The sequence below is a fragment of the Gymnogyps californianus genome, chromosome 19 (assembly GCF_018139145.2).
Source record: "Gymnogyps californianus isolate 813 chromosome 19, ASM1813914v2, whole genome shotgun sequence".
NCBI classification, from domain to species: domain Eukaryota; kingdom Metazoa; phylum Chordata; class Aves; order Accipitriformes; family Cathartidae; genus Gymnogyps; species Gymnogyps californianus.
Window position 1 is genome coordinate 10,134,862 of NC_059489.1, and position 15,682 is coordinate 10,150,543.

Here is a 15,682-nt window from a genome sequence, read left to right on the forward strand (position 1 = left end):
TTCCCGCAGCTTCAGGGTGGTATGCTTGAAGTAATAGTGGCAAATTCTCAGAGGTTAGCAATAGGATAAGCTTCTTGCTGCTTGTGACTAGCATAGACTAGAAGTGCCTGCTACAGGTGATAAAGGAAATTCAGATTTATTGTCTGGTACATGTGGTGCAAATAAGGAGAGGGTAACCTGATATTTCTGATATTTCTGTGTTCTGATGTCTATCACCCGGCTGGCCTCTGCTCTCTGATTCTTTCTGCCTTGTCGGGGGAAGGTAATGAGATCGGTGTTGGGCTGAGGAAGTGAGCGGCTAACATACTCGGAGTCCTTTTAACTTTCCGTGAAGCCAGTTAAGCGAGTACTTGGGGGAGAGGGGAAGGGATAGGGAAGAAAGGGAGAATTATTAGTTGACTGATAGAATTGCAACTTGCTTTTTAAAGTCCATTTGCGTTTATTGTACGCTTAACTACTTGTCATGCATGCAGACTAAATATACCTCAAGGAACTACAAAAGGTGTTTCATAGAGACTGCAAGATGCAAAGCCATTCTTTGCTCTACCTGTTAGTAGTCAGGTGTGGTACATTTCAGGCAAGTCAAGACATGATCTTTTAACTAGCTTAAAAAAATATCCCACTTTGTTTGACATAAACAGTTTCTTTATGTTAGGAAATCCTGGTGGAGTATCACATAAACTCCCACGACAAAGCAGACAGGTGAAGACACCTTAGACATGTTTCATCTTAGGCATGTTGCTTTCCTGGCTAATCCCTGTGTTATGGCAGACTGTGTCTCCATTTTCAAATAGAAATTAACTTGAAAAAATTGTGTAGTTTGATAAGTTTAAAATACTTCTATTAAAAGGATTAACATAAAACAGTGACTACCGTATGATTTATGAATATAATAGGGCTATGGGGGCAATGACAAAATTCCTGGGTTTTTTTGTTTTGTTTTTCTTAACATGGTGTTCAGTTGCAGCGCTGAATAACTCAGGTGGCATCACATAGACAGTATGTTGTTTTGCTGGTTTTACTTATACAGGTTTGTCTTAAGGTAACAGAAGAATAAGAAAAAATGGAAAAGTACAATTTGATTATAAGCTGAACTGTTGTTGTGTATCATAACCTGAAACTGTTTTCCATTATATTTAATAAACCACATTTTAAGTCTAAATATGAAATTCAAAGAGCAGTATTTATTCTCCAGTGACAGTCTTTTAACATTTCCAGTTTGAAAAGACTGCATAATCTTTCAAATCAGTATGTTAATATTTAATATGTATGTCCTTACACTCATCCCTAAGTGTCCCTTTTGGGGCACTGTTGGAGACAAGACAATGAATTGGAAGGATTTTAGTCTGTCCCAGCACAGCTCTTCTGAAATACTCTGTAACGCTTAACTTCAGGGTGCCTTTGACACAGTAAGGGCAACACTGGATTCTGAGTTTCCTGGCTTGATGAGGGGGATTTTTGGTGGGGTTTTTCTTGTTTGTTTTCTCAGAAGAGAACAAGACTGAAATATTGCATAACTGACAAAATAATGTTTTATCTTATAGTCCATGTAATCAGAAACGTCAGGCAGAAATTTGTTTCTTTTTGCTTTCCAGGATGATTTTCATCCAATTCCTTAGTTTTGAATGTTCTCTTCTATAATGAAAAGATCTATGGGAGCTATTCATACATAATTAAAACTATATACTTCTTAAATGTCCTTTTAAAATTATTTTTAAGTTTCTCTGTATGCCAGAGAAGAAAATCAGCAAACATGGTATGAAGATGATGTGTTTGACCCAGCACTTTTTCAACAGTTAGCCATGTGTGCTACTTGCTAACAGAATGCTTCCTAAACATTTGCTCTTCCAATCGCTATTGTTTGGATGACCGCCTTTTGTCTTACAATCACCTAATGTCTTTGTGGCAGAGAGAGGAGTTGCTCATGCAAGTAGCAATAAGAAAGCATCAACTGTCTTTAGAACAATTTATTGGGATTTATTTTCATTTCATTCTTGCTTTCTGTCTCTTGTTTTCCTTAATGGAGATAAACTGAAATTACAGAGGCAACATTGTGCATTTCAGCGAATTTTAACACCATAGTATTCTTCACTGTAGGAAACTGATAGCCACTACCCAGGGAAGCCTGATATTATCAATGTAATTAATATCTTTATATTAAAGCAAAGCTATCTTGGATTTACTTTTCAGCTCGTATTTATTCCCTGTTTTGCCTGGAGTCAATAAATAATGTAATGAAGAGTTTCAGAGTTTGAAAGGAATAATTTTCTGCTTAAATGATTCTCCTGAAGTGATGTTTATTTGTCACTGAAGTTAATTGAATGCTGGAGGTGGATTTCTAAAGCTGTAGACTTCGTGTCCTGGATATATTCTCTCTCTTCTGTTGTGTAGCACATCTTTTAAAAGCAGTTCTTTTGAGGTAGAAGAATTAAACTGTGCAGGGTTACCAGACTTCATGCACAAAGAAATAGTTTTGTATAATCATGCCTCTGTATCTACAGGTCACCTTTAAAAAAAAAAAAAAAAAAAAGGTTTTGCAATTTATCTTGCAGGTCACTTTTTAGTGGGATTTGCATATTGTTTTCTGATTTTTGTTACTTACACGATGTGATTGTTCTTGTAGAGATAGCTACAAGTTTCCATTGCTTAACTTTTAGTTTTGCTTAAGCCTTACTTAAGACTTGCTGTGCATTTGGCTATTGAGAAACTGTATTTCCAAGTCTTAATTTAAAATTGCACTGTATGAGTCTCACATTAGAGATCATAGTTATGTCCAAGTTTTAAACTCCTGCTACATTTTAAATAGAAAACCTTTCTGTGCAGTTAAACGTATTTGCATACTCCTTAAATTGCTTTGATACAGTAGGATGGCAGTTGTCTGTTTATGCTATGGAAAGTCCACAGCAAACTAGAGAAACGAGGAAGTACATGGTTATTTCAACTCAAATTTTAGTTTAGGCTTGTATTTATAAATAATAAGCTCCTTAGAGGAAATGCTGCGTGTTCTGCTTAGAAGTCTAAATGTTGAAATGATGGCATTACACATTTCTTCTCATATTTTTGGTACTAATACTCAATATTTTATTTCCTCAGTGCATTGGTTATTGCTGCAGTATTTGATCGTGATGTTAACTGCAGAAGAGCTGCTTCTGTAAGTTATCACATTCTAGCTTATCTGTTTCTGTTATTTTTTTGTTTGTTTTCGTTTAATGTAATAATTTGTAGACTTAGCTATGTAGAACTACAGTATATAAGCAATATATTATGTTGTGAGCAAAAAACTGCTTTTTTAAAATCCTTAGAAGTATGGTGTTAATTTAGATTTTAAATTATATAATCCACAGGTCCACATCTTGATTTATGGCCACAGTTCACAATCTGCTGTATTGTGGTCATGATGGTTAAGATAAAGTATCTAAGAAAGAGCTATTTAGCATTTTCTAGTCACAGTATCAAAGACAAAAGGGTCATACATAATATACAAACACTGTATCTTTTTCAAGTCACCAAGCTGGTAAGTTTTGTGAAGTTATACTTTTCTAATTGTTCATCAACTGTTACTCTGTAATTGTGGTAATTTGAAAATTTCTAGAATAATATCTCTCCTTCAAACATATTTTCAGTTACTGTATAAAAGTCTTCCCGTAGGACTGGGAATTTTTAAAAGAAAGTGATAAATCCATTAGGCAGGTATTGTTATCTAGTTAATAGGACTGACACTGAAGTATATTCTGTGGAACCTTTCTGTAGAAAATATTTATGCTGTTGAGACTTGAAAAGAATGCGTGATTGTTCTTAAGAGAAGGGAATTTATGGAGGAGAGGTTATAGAATTTGAGAAGAAGAAAGAATGGACATCTTTGAGAATTTAAGTCAGTGTGTTCTATATATTGAACTTGCTTAAAAAAAAAGAAAGAAGTATGAGTTGTCTGTTTCAACAGATAAAACAAATTATCTTATGCAAATGTGAAAAACCCCACCCTATAACTGTATTAACGCAAAAATATTAACAAAAATGTCTGTCAAAGAACCAAGTGTCCCTATTCCTAAGAATAAACTTCACTGTGAATGCATGTAAGGGGGGAAAAAAAAAAAGCAGACTTTGCAACATGCAAATTAATTAACAGGTCTGTCTTATTTTTTGACTGAAATTTTGAAAGCTAATGCATTTATAACATAAGAAGGATTTCTCAGGGATACCTGGATAGCATCCTTATTTTTCCTAGCCACACCTCTGCTTGAGAGTTTAAGCTGAATGAAGCTGCAGCATAATTGCTGGGGAAGTGAGTCAGTTGCTTGTGTAATCATATCACAAATCACTTTGTCTAAATAGGTTAAAACCAAAGATGCTGTAGATCTCTGAGTACTGATATAACATATTCTTCACATACTGTACAACTAATGAATATGAGCGATGCTACTTTCCCCCAAACTTCAACTTCTAAATTTTAGAAACTGTAGAATTTGCTATTCTTGGCTAATTTAAGTCACTTTATTAAAATAAAATCCTTAGAGGAAAACAAAGGTAGCTTTGCTTGCCTGAGAACTGCATGAAACTTTAAGGAGTATGGATGGTGAAAAGTGAATTATTTATTTGCTCTATAGGAATTGCCCTAGGAATCAGTGGTAATATATATAAAGAGGAGAATTCTTTTTAACATGATTGCCACTGCGAGTGTACTGCTTACCTTTAGTGGCTTGATCTAATTGTCATGTGTAATCTTCATTATGTTTCTATGCTTAAACATAAACTGATAGTTTCACCATGAAATATGGTGCTAAACCAGATACATTTACTAATGCTATAAGCTTGGTGCAGATTGTGCTTTCATATTTCAAATGAGTACAAAATACAGTACATTTTCTTCTCACTTTCCTCTTCTACTTTAAACCAAGCTATCAAGCATTCTGCAATTCAGTTATCTCCAGTCAAATTGATTTTTTCATTAGTACATTCTAATTTAGAGCTGGTCAAAATTTGGAATTGCTGTTTTGATGGATAATTACGAAAGTACTGAAACCTTTTTTCTTATTTTAGAAAGGCAGGCAAAGAAATATTTTGTGTTTACCAGGCCTTACTACAGTTTTGAAGAAAAATACCTGCAAGTCCTAATTATTTCCAGTCATTACTACAGTTAAATACATATTTAAATAAACAACATGTTTTACTAGATTTTCCATCTATTACAATATGCAATATATTATAATGCAGAGCACCAATAAAAACAAAATAGCATATAGAGATATTTTGAACCCTGAGGTTAGAGCGAATAAAACAAGACTGTTCTTTTGAAGCTCCAAAAGCATTCTGAGCTGACTTTTGCAACTCTTTCATGAATAATCATTATAAGGAATAATCACATGAATAAGTGATCTCAGATTGGGCTCCATTCAGCTCTGACATCGTAAAGAGAGGGGTTTTTTTTTTCCCTCTTGGTTGCTTGATACGTTTTAACATCATGACTTAGAGAATGTTTTAATATTTTTTCAGTTTTTGTGGGAAAGCAAAGTATTCAGGTTACAAGGCTAGTTGGTCATCTTGGTTCTGATATCATGGAATCTTTACATCAAGATCTTTGCATCCAATTTTTCCATCTCCAGAAGGGGATTGTATGAAAAATGAAAAATTATTATTACAAAACAATTGAAGTATTTGGCATCTTTTAGGAATTTGCAGTTGTTTGAAAGTATGATTGAAATAGTAGCATTTTCAGTTATTGAAAATCTCCTGAGTATTATGAAGAAAAATCTTTTGTGAAACAATAAAAAAGTGCTAAAGGAGCAAGGAGGGAATTCTGTGAACATTAAATGAGCTCTAGAAAATTGCATTTTCGTTTGGATGAACTATTGTTCATTATTTTCATATTTCTATTTTACTTTCTCTCACACACCTTTAACAGAAAAATATTGTGGGGATGGTTTTCCTTGTAACTTTTTCTGTTCAATGTACTCCTTCAGACCCAGGAAAAATAATTTACCATATCACATTTTTGTTGCTAAAATTGGGGCTAGATGCTGTTCTCCTAGAAGAGTAATGTGTTTAAATTGTCACAGCTGGAATGTGCATTGTCTGCAAAGCTGCCTTAAATCAGTGGTGAAATTTTCCAAATATAACTCTAAACACTAGGATTTAGAGTTTTTACATTCCTTTGAAGGCTTTTTGTGTTTTTGTTTGAATATCTCTGTTTTCGTTGTAAAGTTGCCCATAACTGGCTGAAAACTTATTTGCAGAAGAGGCACTTTTAGCATTTTTTTTTTTTTTAAATGCACAACAACACTGCTGAAACTGAGAGAGGTTCATGGTGATGCATACAAACCTCCCTCAACCTAAGCAACCAGCTGTGAAACAAGTTACTATACCGTTTTAGTCTGCAACTGGAAAATTTTCTAGCTACTGAGCTATGTATATGGGAATTTGCTAGTTACCATATTTCTCTTCATACTTTTGTGAATTGTAAATTCATAACACAAGTGTGAGAATCTGTAACAAACTGATTATTTTTCTCCAAGGCTATTAAATTGAAATCATCAACAAATGTATTTATAGTAAGGCAATACTAATATCTATCTTTGTAAGCAGTGGTTAAAGTTGTATGTTTTTTATAGATAAACTAATCAATTAGGTGTAAATTAACATGTAAATTAGATGTTTAGAATACATCAGATGAATGCTAAGTATTTTTGCCATGCTGCTGGACTATTTCTTAGATCTTCATGATTGTTTTTCTAAGTAAGTTAAAAAATGAAATGGTGATGTAGTGGTGGAATTTTAAAATTCCTACATTAAGTAAACAAACTGTGTGAAATCTTTATGTACAATAGCTGTTTTGGGGCTACGTTGTCTATAGACCCCCATACATCTTTTTCCAATTATTTTTGCCACAGTATATTTCAGTCATGGGCCTACGGATGTATTGTAAGTAGAATAAAACTTTCACTGGTTTGAGACCAGATTTATGTTGGTTGGATATTAAAGTGTCTGATTTAAAAAGAAAAAAAAAAAAAAAAGGCTTTACAGATTTTGTATCATTAAGGCACTTATCTGAGCAGTACATTTTTAAAAGAAATTGTGATGTGGCAATTAAACTATTAAATCCCTCAGATATGATAGTTGAGAGCGTCATCCTTGCTGAAACGTCCCTGTGCTGAGTAAAAGGGTCTCAATAGCATAAAAGGGGATCTCAAGCTAACGTGTAAGTAAAAAGAAATAAATGATGCAGGGTAACATGAAACTATGTCCTGGCAAATCTTGGCTGGGAGCATTGTTAGTAGAGAGGTAAGGAGTGAAAAAACCCATGTCAGAAGCTGGGCTACAGCATACAATAAAGAACAAGCATAGGGCATTGCTAGAGCTCATGTTCCTGTTCTGGAACGCTGCTTTATGTGTTGCCCAAGGGTGTATCTATGCTGCCGCCACCGCAGAGGATAGCCCATGCAGTTCTACCCGAGGCAATCCTAAACTGGTTAGCTCAGGGGCACTGCTGGCAGCGTGGCTGCAACTGCGAGCAGGCTAAGGTGGGCTCCAAAACCGGCCAAGGTGGTGGGTAAGCGGTTTAGAGTCAGCCTGTGCTACGTGTCCTGCAATGGGTACACTGTGAGCAGGAGCTGAACTAGCCTGGGCAAGTCTACAGGAACTGCAGTCATTATCCTAAACAGACATAACCTCAGAAATGCACTAAGAGACACTGGCTTCATTAGGGCTTGCTTCACCTGTGTTCTGTGAGTGCTTGCTCCACATGTAGAGTATGATACCTTGGTGAGCTAACTTAACCTTTTGTTTTTACAGGTGGATTACCACATGCGTACTTTATTTATGTAGGAAATACAGAAGCTCTGTCTGTCAAAATTCTTGTGACATTTTCAGTAAAGATTGGGACTTTCCCCCCCTGTATGTTAAACATCAGTTGTCAGGTGACAAGGGCTGTCCATTGCTGGAGATCTGTGTCTGTAGGTAGAGTGACACTTCTTAAGAGAAGTGTCCAGATAATGATGATCTCCCCTCTCTGAAAAGAGTTAACATTTACAGAAGTTTTTATTAGAACTTACGATTGTATATCCTTTTAAGGAACAAAAAATAATTGGCTTTTTTGAGAGAGGGAGAAAATTCAAGTAAGGAGTAGGGAGTTAAGTAGGTTTTATTCTGTATACCATACAAGTAGAGAGATTAACTTTATGGTTGTATTCGTTGCGTTTTGCAAGATATTGAGTTTATTTAATGCAAAACACAAGAAACATACATGAATTTTGTCTTCAGGTTTTATAATTTCAGTCTTTCAGCGTGCTTTCAGAAGTGTATCTTTCAAATAAGTATTGCAGTCTCAATATTTTTTGTCTACAGTTTTCATTGACAAAGAATCAAACTTTGCCTACTATTAGCAAATTATGTTGAAGTAGTCAGACAAAAGTGAGCTCTCTCAGTTTCTGTTGTCTACAGGTATTGACTTTCAATTCCAGTGCGAAGCCTTGTGTCACTACTCAAAAGCACTCTTGTGGGTGTGACTAGTTTAATAAACTTGTATTCTTAAACTGCTGTCATGCAACATACAGCTTTAAGAACACCAGAACATAGAGACGCAGAAACAAAAAAGCCCTCTGGGCTTGTTCTACTGACAAAGCTTACTTTATTTAAAAAAGAAAAGCCATGGGTCATTTATATTGTTGTGTGTTTTGAATTCATCATCTGGTGTTTATCAAAAAGCAAAGCTGACTCGTTTTGGTATGTTTGTTCTCTGTTCCTTAGGCTGCCTTCCAGGAGAATGTTGGGAGACAGGTATGGTAACTTTCCTGAATCTTCATTCATTAGTGCCTTGGAGGTTACTGTAAACGTGTAGTACCTAAAATCAAAATTAGACGCTGTGGCTTTGGAGAAATTGAGTAAAAGGATGTCACAAAATAATTATTATCGTTATCAGCAAATGAGTTCTTGTGGAATATTTTTCTGAGATGTGAGTCTTATTTTAGTACTCTAGTTTTGGAAGAAAATGAGCTTTCTGGTAATATTCAGTCATCCTGAAAAGCAAAATCAGGATGTATGACAGCCATTATACACCTTGCAAACTGCAATGCTCTTAAAGCAGGAAAAGTGCAATTTTTTTGTTACTTTTTTGTTTCATTGACTTCCTAGTTTTTAATAGAACAGCTGAAGTGTGCTGCACAATCTTTGCTGTGGTTGGTGATACAATGAACTAGAACAATGAACAATGAACTTAAGAGTCTTCAACTCAATGTTTGGTTTTGCCTGTTGTACCAAAATGCTACCATCTAGATATTTTGAGAAATCTGTTACTTTTGGAGGTACGTAAGTGCTTTGATAAAAAGTATTGTGATAGGTTCCTATGTAAATTAGCGTCATTTAAGTAGTTAAAATGCTCAGACAACTTTGATTTGCAACCTTGGAGGAGAAGCATTCCTCCATTCCTTGGAGGAAATAAGGTAAAGACTTGGATTTCAAAGCAAATTTTGTTATCAATAAGCCATTTTTTAAGGGATCTTTGTTAAAATGCTGTCTAGCTTTCCCTGATATCAATCCTGAAGATCTCTGTGTTATGAGCCGGGATATTATTCCTTTAGAGCTATGGGTATTAAGCAATGTGTCCGTAACTGGTGTGTGTATTTCTAGATAGAATTAGGTTAGCAGCAGAGAAAGGGCGCAAGAAGACTAGGAGGAAGAGGGTAGGTATTTTTGGTGACCTGACCCGACTAGGTCTGTGATAAGTAGAAGCCAGCGTGATTCTTCCCTGGGTCTGTAGTTACTGCCCTGGAGAGGTTAGTCATCACACAGCAACTCAGCCTGATTCTGCTTCGTGAGGTACTGAATGAAGTAAACACCTTGCTGTGACTTCAGCTCCAGGTGAGATAGGGCTCCTGGGTGCTGCAGGTTTAGAAATGCTTCCATGTAGCAAAAATTTTGTGGAGTTTTTTATTTCTTAATCAGAGGAGTACAGTCTACATTAGTTTACAACCAGAAAGTTTCCTTATTGACTCTGCTTTGACCCACGATTCAAATTTGTCAGTGTTGGTAGAACACGCAACAATTTTAGCTTATATGTCAGCATGTTAAGGAGGAGTTTGCAGTGAAATAGTAAGTTTTCATGGCATGAGGAACGCTATCAGTCTCCAGTTGGTTTCTGTAGAAGTTCAGAAGTTTTACTTACTGAACCATTCCTTACTGCCTAGGAAAATGGTTACTTAATCAGTGGATACACCCTCTGTAGTTCTTTCCCTGGATGTAATGTGTTGAGAGAGACACCCTTTCTCTGAATTGGAAGGAGCTAAAACATATCCTCCATCTGAAGTAGCAATGCTGATACTAAATAGTTGGAGAAAAAAGTTGACCTCGCTTACTTCCTGGTTCCTGCCTGCTTCACCTTTGCAATTCAACATGTCCTGAATCTGAGAGCTTGCTTTTATGGCCTCAGAAAAAGAAGCCATTGTAACTTACACTTCATGTAAATGAAAACTTTGAAAAACTGAAGAATTTTTTTAAGCATAAGTCATGAGAAATGCACATACTTCTAATAAGACAAACTTTTATATTGGAGCAGTAAGTTTTAAGTGTTCTGACAGAACAGAAACTGTTAGCTTTTCCTCTGAAGTCTCTCTCCCATCGGCTGTACTCATGAACCTGGTGCCAGGAATTTTGTGGTCTCACTGACATGCACTGTGGCACCATGACCTTCAGTGAGATGGGATCAAATTGGCACACTTACAGCCAAGTGATAAATAGCAAGGTCCAGCTAGCAGCTAGAATTAAAATTGTTTAGCTGTGATTTTCCTTGTGTACAGTATGCGTTCTTATATATTTCATTGTATGTCTTGTTGTTTGGCTATAAATCATACTGAGGTATTTCTCATACGTACATTTTTCTCCCTAATCAGTGTTTCATTAGGCTTTTGGAGAGTGCATTCATTTCACCTTTGAGTTATTAGGGTTTGCGGGTAGTCTCTTGGATAAGCCATAAATATTCTGTCTATCCTTCTTGGTTCAGTCAGATTCCAGGCCTTGTTTTTTTGGACTATTGGAATTATGCTTCCCAGAATAAGACCTCCGCAGTAGCTGACAGCTTCCCACTGCTTGCAGTATATACTTCTTTAATTATTCAGGCTTAGATCTAGAGATATTTTCTACTATTTTTGCATGGCTGTATCCTAATGTGGAAGGGATGAGTGAGCTGTAAACAAACAAAACTGTATCATATCCAGAACCTGTACTTCCACATAACTTTACTGCTTGAATATCATATGATTGTCCTTTTTGTAAGTGAGCGTAGTGTCTTTCAGTTGGCTGGTTTCCATTTGTACTTAATTATGGCTTGTGGAGGCTATGCTGCCTCCTCCGTTCCAAAACACAGCCTTGCTGCGTTAATACTGTATTACATCAGTCATAGCCAATCAAAATTCTGAATGTCTGAATTGTATTGCTTATATAAAACGGCAAATTTTTAGGTGGCAATTGCATATTTAGAAAGATAGTTTATCTTCTAAAACCAGATTTTTTTGAGCAGTGATGTCAGAAGTATGATACTTCTGTAGGATTCAATGTTTCAGGCTTTGCTGGGAACCAGCGTTGTTCTTAAAAACAAACAAACAAACCCCAGTTTTTTAGTTCATTAATAAATAAGTCATAAAATATATGTGTAAGTAGGAACAAATGGAAGTAATTGAACTCCCATGTACTCTACATGTGATGCATTTCTTGATGCCTAAATCTCTAATTTTATACTTCATAAAACTTGCAGCAGATACTTGTTCCTTCACATAAACTGAAAACATTCTTACATTTATCTAAACCTTCTTTTAGAGAAGTCATTTTTTGTATGCATACATAGTCATGCATTCACCAAATATATATTTGGATATGACTTGAAGGTGTTAAGTTAGCTATTTCATAGTTTATTATCTGCTGCTATTTACTTTATCATTGACTCATAAGTGAAGCTAGGTATTTTGCTATTTATACATCCAATATCCTTTATATCTTTAGTACAAGTGATTTTACTATACATTAGAAATTAAATTGTATTTTTTCAGTGCTTGGAGAGTAGTAGGAGCTTTGTTTTCATTAATGTTGCCTATTTGGAAAGTATTTTACATTTTTAAATAAAATTTTCTTATTTTTTTTCCCTCTTCCCTATGATGTTTGTAGGGCACTTTTCCACATGGCATAGACATTCTAACTGCAGCTGATTATTTTGCTGTTGGTAACAGAGTTAACTGTTATCTGTCTATAAGGTAAGTTTCCAAGCATTAGTTTTCCTAAACATGAGGGACCTCTTTTACATAATGAAATATTTGTCTGTTTGTTTCACCTTACTGAACATTATGTTTATTACTGTTGTTTTTGAATAAATTAAAATTTGATTTTTCTTATTTCTGCATCAAACTGCTTATTATGTGTAAGACATGGTGAAAATGTGACCATGATTTCCTTGTCTACGTGGAAGAAGCAGCCAAGAGGCAATATTTGCAGGTGTCACAAAACTGTCTAAGCTGGTCAAGATTAGAGAAGACATGGGGATTTTGAAGAGTTGTAGTAAAAGGAGAGGCTGTTATGATGGCAAATAGCCTCCGATGTGGGTAAAAAAATAAACTAATACCCATTTAAAAAAATACTTTGCACAAGTTGTTGAATTTGTGGTCTGTGCATGGACCTTTAACTTGAGCGCTTATATTTCTCATAGATAGCTCAGTAAAAATCTAACCACAGTATGCAATAGTGTTTGAAAAACAAACTGATCACTGCAGTATGGAGTCTGCAAAGAATGTGATGGGAAATACCGAAACTGGTGTGGTGCTGTTATAAATCAGTGGCTTGTCTTGGAATACTATGTTCTGTTCTGGTCAGCTATCTGAAAATACAATAATGCTGAAGTCAGGGGAATTCAGAGGCAAGCTGGGTGCACAGGATGACTAAAATGAACGTAAGATTGCACTTCCTTATGAGAAGATGAAAAAGACTGAGGGCTGGGTTCTAGCTTTAGTTGTCTAAGACAGACAGTCTAGCCTAGGTGTCTAGCCTCTCTCCATAGCCAATGCAAAGAGACAGGCACCTACAGAAGGTGATTCAGACCGTTTTAAGATAGGTCAGATAAATTGCCCTATGGAGTTGCATGTTGCTCAGAAGGTCACAGGTCAGAAAGGCTAGAAGAGATTATATTCTTGGGGAACAGAAATAGCAAACAGGTATATGATGGTTTATGCTCCGTTGCCAGCTTTGTGACTTCCAATGAGCAGTTTTTTAAGATAATTTGCACTGGAACCCTCTATCCTCTCCTCAACTATTTTTTTTATTAATCTGTCCATCTCCATATTGTCCTTTTTGTACCTAATCATTTCAGTCTGTACATATCTTCACCTCTTACCTAGTGTCATTCCTTCTGGGGTCCACACCCTCCTCCTACACTCTTCCCCAGAGCCTCTCTTCCCCAGAGCTCCCAGCCTGCTGAGCTGAGATGGGGAAATGCAGTGGCTTGGTATTCAATGCTACTCTAGATCTGTATAGTGTCAATGTGATTTTTGAAACTCTGGCTTTTAGTACTAGTAGAAAATGGAAAATATTCAAAATTGACAAAGCAGTTTTTATTTTCTCTCTTTTATGATTTTGGCTTGGAGACTAATTACGTTCTCCTTACTTTTTGAAAGCTGAATTGTTAATTTATTATTTTTTCTCAAATGCTCATTTATTACTCCTGTCATTGTGATTTCCAGGGTTTTTGTAAGAGTGTTACTTATCTAAGTGAAAATATTTTTACTGTTGATTTTTTTTCTTCCACTCTTGTGCCTTTCTTTAAATTGTGCAACAGAAAGAATAAATTTGTAAATTCTTTATAAATAATCTTATGCACTTAGTAGTACGATTCCTTGAAACTGTGTTCAGTGTTATTAATCAAACTCTTCTTTGTAAAGTATTTGTCATCTCATTCATTATATTACTTCTAAAAATCTTCACCACTTTGCTCTTCAAGCAGGATGTCATTATTTGGGTCAATACTTATTTCCTTATTTTTGTCTGAGTAACATCAAAGGAAAAGTACATAAGCACATATTTGGCTGCACCGAAAACATATATCATTATGATGTGGTAGGAAGAATGGACCTTTCTGATCGGTATGCCTTAAGGTGGTGTAATTGTTTATGTAGCTGGAAAAAGCTGCTTGAGGTTCATATTCCAGATCTAGAATCTTTAGCTGTCCTTCCCCCGCCCAGATAAAACAATCCTGGGACACTTTGTATGCCAGCATAATGCCGCTATGTGAAAGGAAGCTGTGCAGGTGTGAAGGTTGGTACTACTAGATTCCTTTGAGCACTAAAAGCTCGAAAAAGACGTGTCGGTTTCTACAGCTGAATTTGGATTTGGCTAATAAATGATGATATATTCTTGTAGAGAGGCTGTATCATATATATTTCTATATATATGATATAGATGTGTGTGTATAAATAGTTGCTTATATCCTTTCAAATTAAATATTTTTATGCTGATTTTTCACACTGGGTGCCCTTTTGAAACTTTTTGCTGATGTTCTTTGGAGGATTCAGGTCAAATACCATAATCTGTTTCTGAGGATGGAAGGTAGAGGAAACCCATTTTGTTTGAACTGGGAGTAAAGAGATTATGTGATTCAGGAGTTCTGGGCTTGGTAAAAGCAGAGTTAAGGAAGAAGCTTCTTAATCTGAGTAGAGCAGGATACAAAAATCTTACCAGCAACATTATCAGGAAGGCTAGACTTGTATCCAAGGCTACTTGCATTAAATACTCAGTAGGGTACAAAAGATGAGGACTGTAGTTAAGTTAGTTATAAACTAAAACTGAAAGTGGGATTGGGCTACTGACATGGCCCAAGAAATCAAGGAAGTTCAGATTAAAATGGTTGGAAGGAATAGTGAGTGCTAAAACTAGGGCCCAAAAAGCAACTATGAAGAAGAGAGAACTCAAATATGGCAGGGGAAGTGTGTCTCTTATTGTATGTTCTTCCAGAACAAGGAAAGGAACCAAAGAGTAATGAGTTTTATCATTTCTCTGCTGGCATCAACAACCAGTTAAACCAACTGTCTAATCCCCCTCTAGGGCTCATAGCAGTAGTTGACTCAAGTGACTGAGGTCTGTGCTGTGGATTTAAGGATTCCTACTCTTCTGATGAATTACATAGATATCAGTATGGTAACATGCAACAGTATTTGTTTTTTGTCTTTGTTTTGCTTCTAATTACACACACATATATTAATGGAAAACTATTATGGTTGCAAAGTTATTCACTCAAAAGATATGAAAAGGTGAAATTAAGATAATCCGTGTGTCCTTAATTTCATCCCTTTGTGCCTGCCGTTTTGACACAAACACATTCTACTGATTGTTTAGCTTTCCAAGATTATTTAACATACATCAGATGTACTGAAAAAACATTTCACTTAACTTCTGTTGACCTTAGCTTTCAATAGTTGATGCTTCTGAAGACTGGAAAGCAAGTGTGGCTGTGAAGTTAGGTAATTATGCAGGCCACCTAGATAATTAATTGTGGTGTTCCCTTACATCTTAGGTCTTGACTTTGCAACTTTAACATTTTTTTGTCAGAATTGACTTTTTGTGTATATTTGATTTTTAAAAAGGACAACTTGAAAACCCATATTCAATTTTGGACCTTTGTATTTATGAAGATGTAGCACGTTTCTGTAACTTAATTTTACTG

The 15,682-nt window shown here is 35.7% G+C and overlaps 1 protein-coding gene across 1 annotated transcript in view; it reads left to right on the forward strand.

Annotated features, from left to right (window-relative positions):
- The window catches only part of TBCD (tubulin folding cofactor D), a 131,720-nt gene that overhangs the window by 61,920 nt on the left and 54,118 nt on the right, over positions 1-15,682 (forward strand). Inside the window, exons 15-17 of the mRNA XM_050908199.1 lie at positions 3,094-3,151; positions 8,740-8,769; positions 12,145-12,230. Of these exons, the coding sequence (XP_050764156.1) occupies positions 3,094-3,151; positions 8,740-8,769; positions 12,145-12,230 (174 nt within the window). The remainder of the gene's footprint in view (positions 1-3,093; positions 3,152-8,739; positions 8,770-12,144; positions 12,231-15,682) is intronic.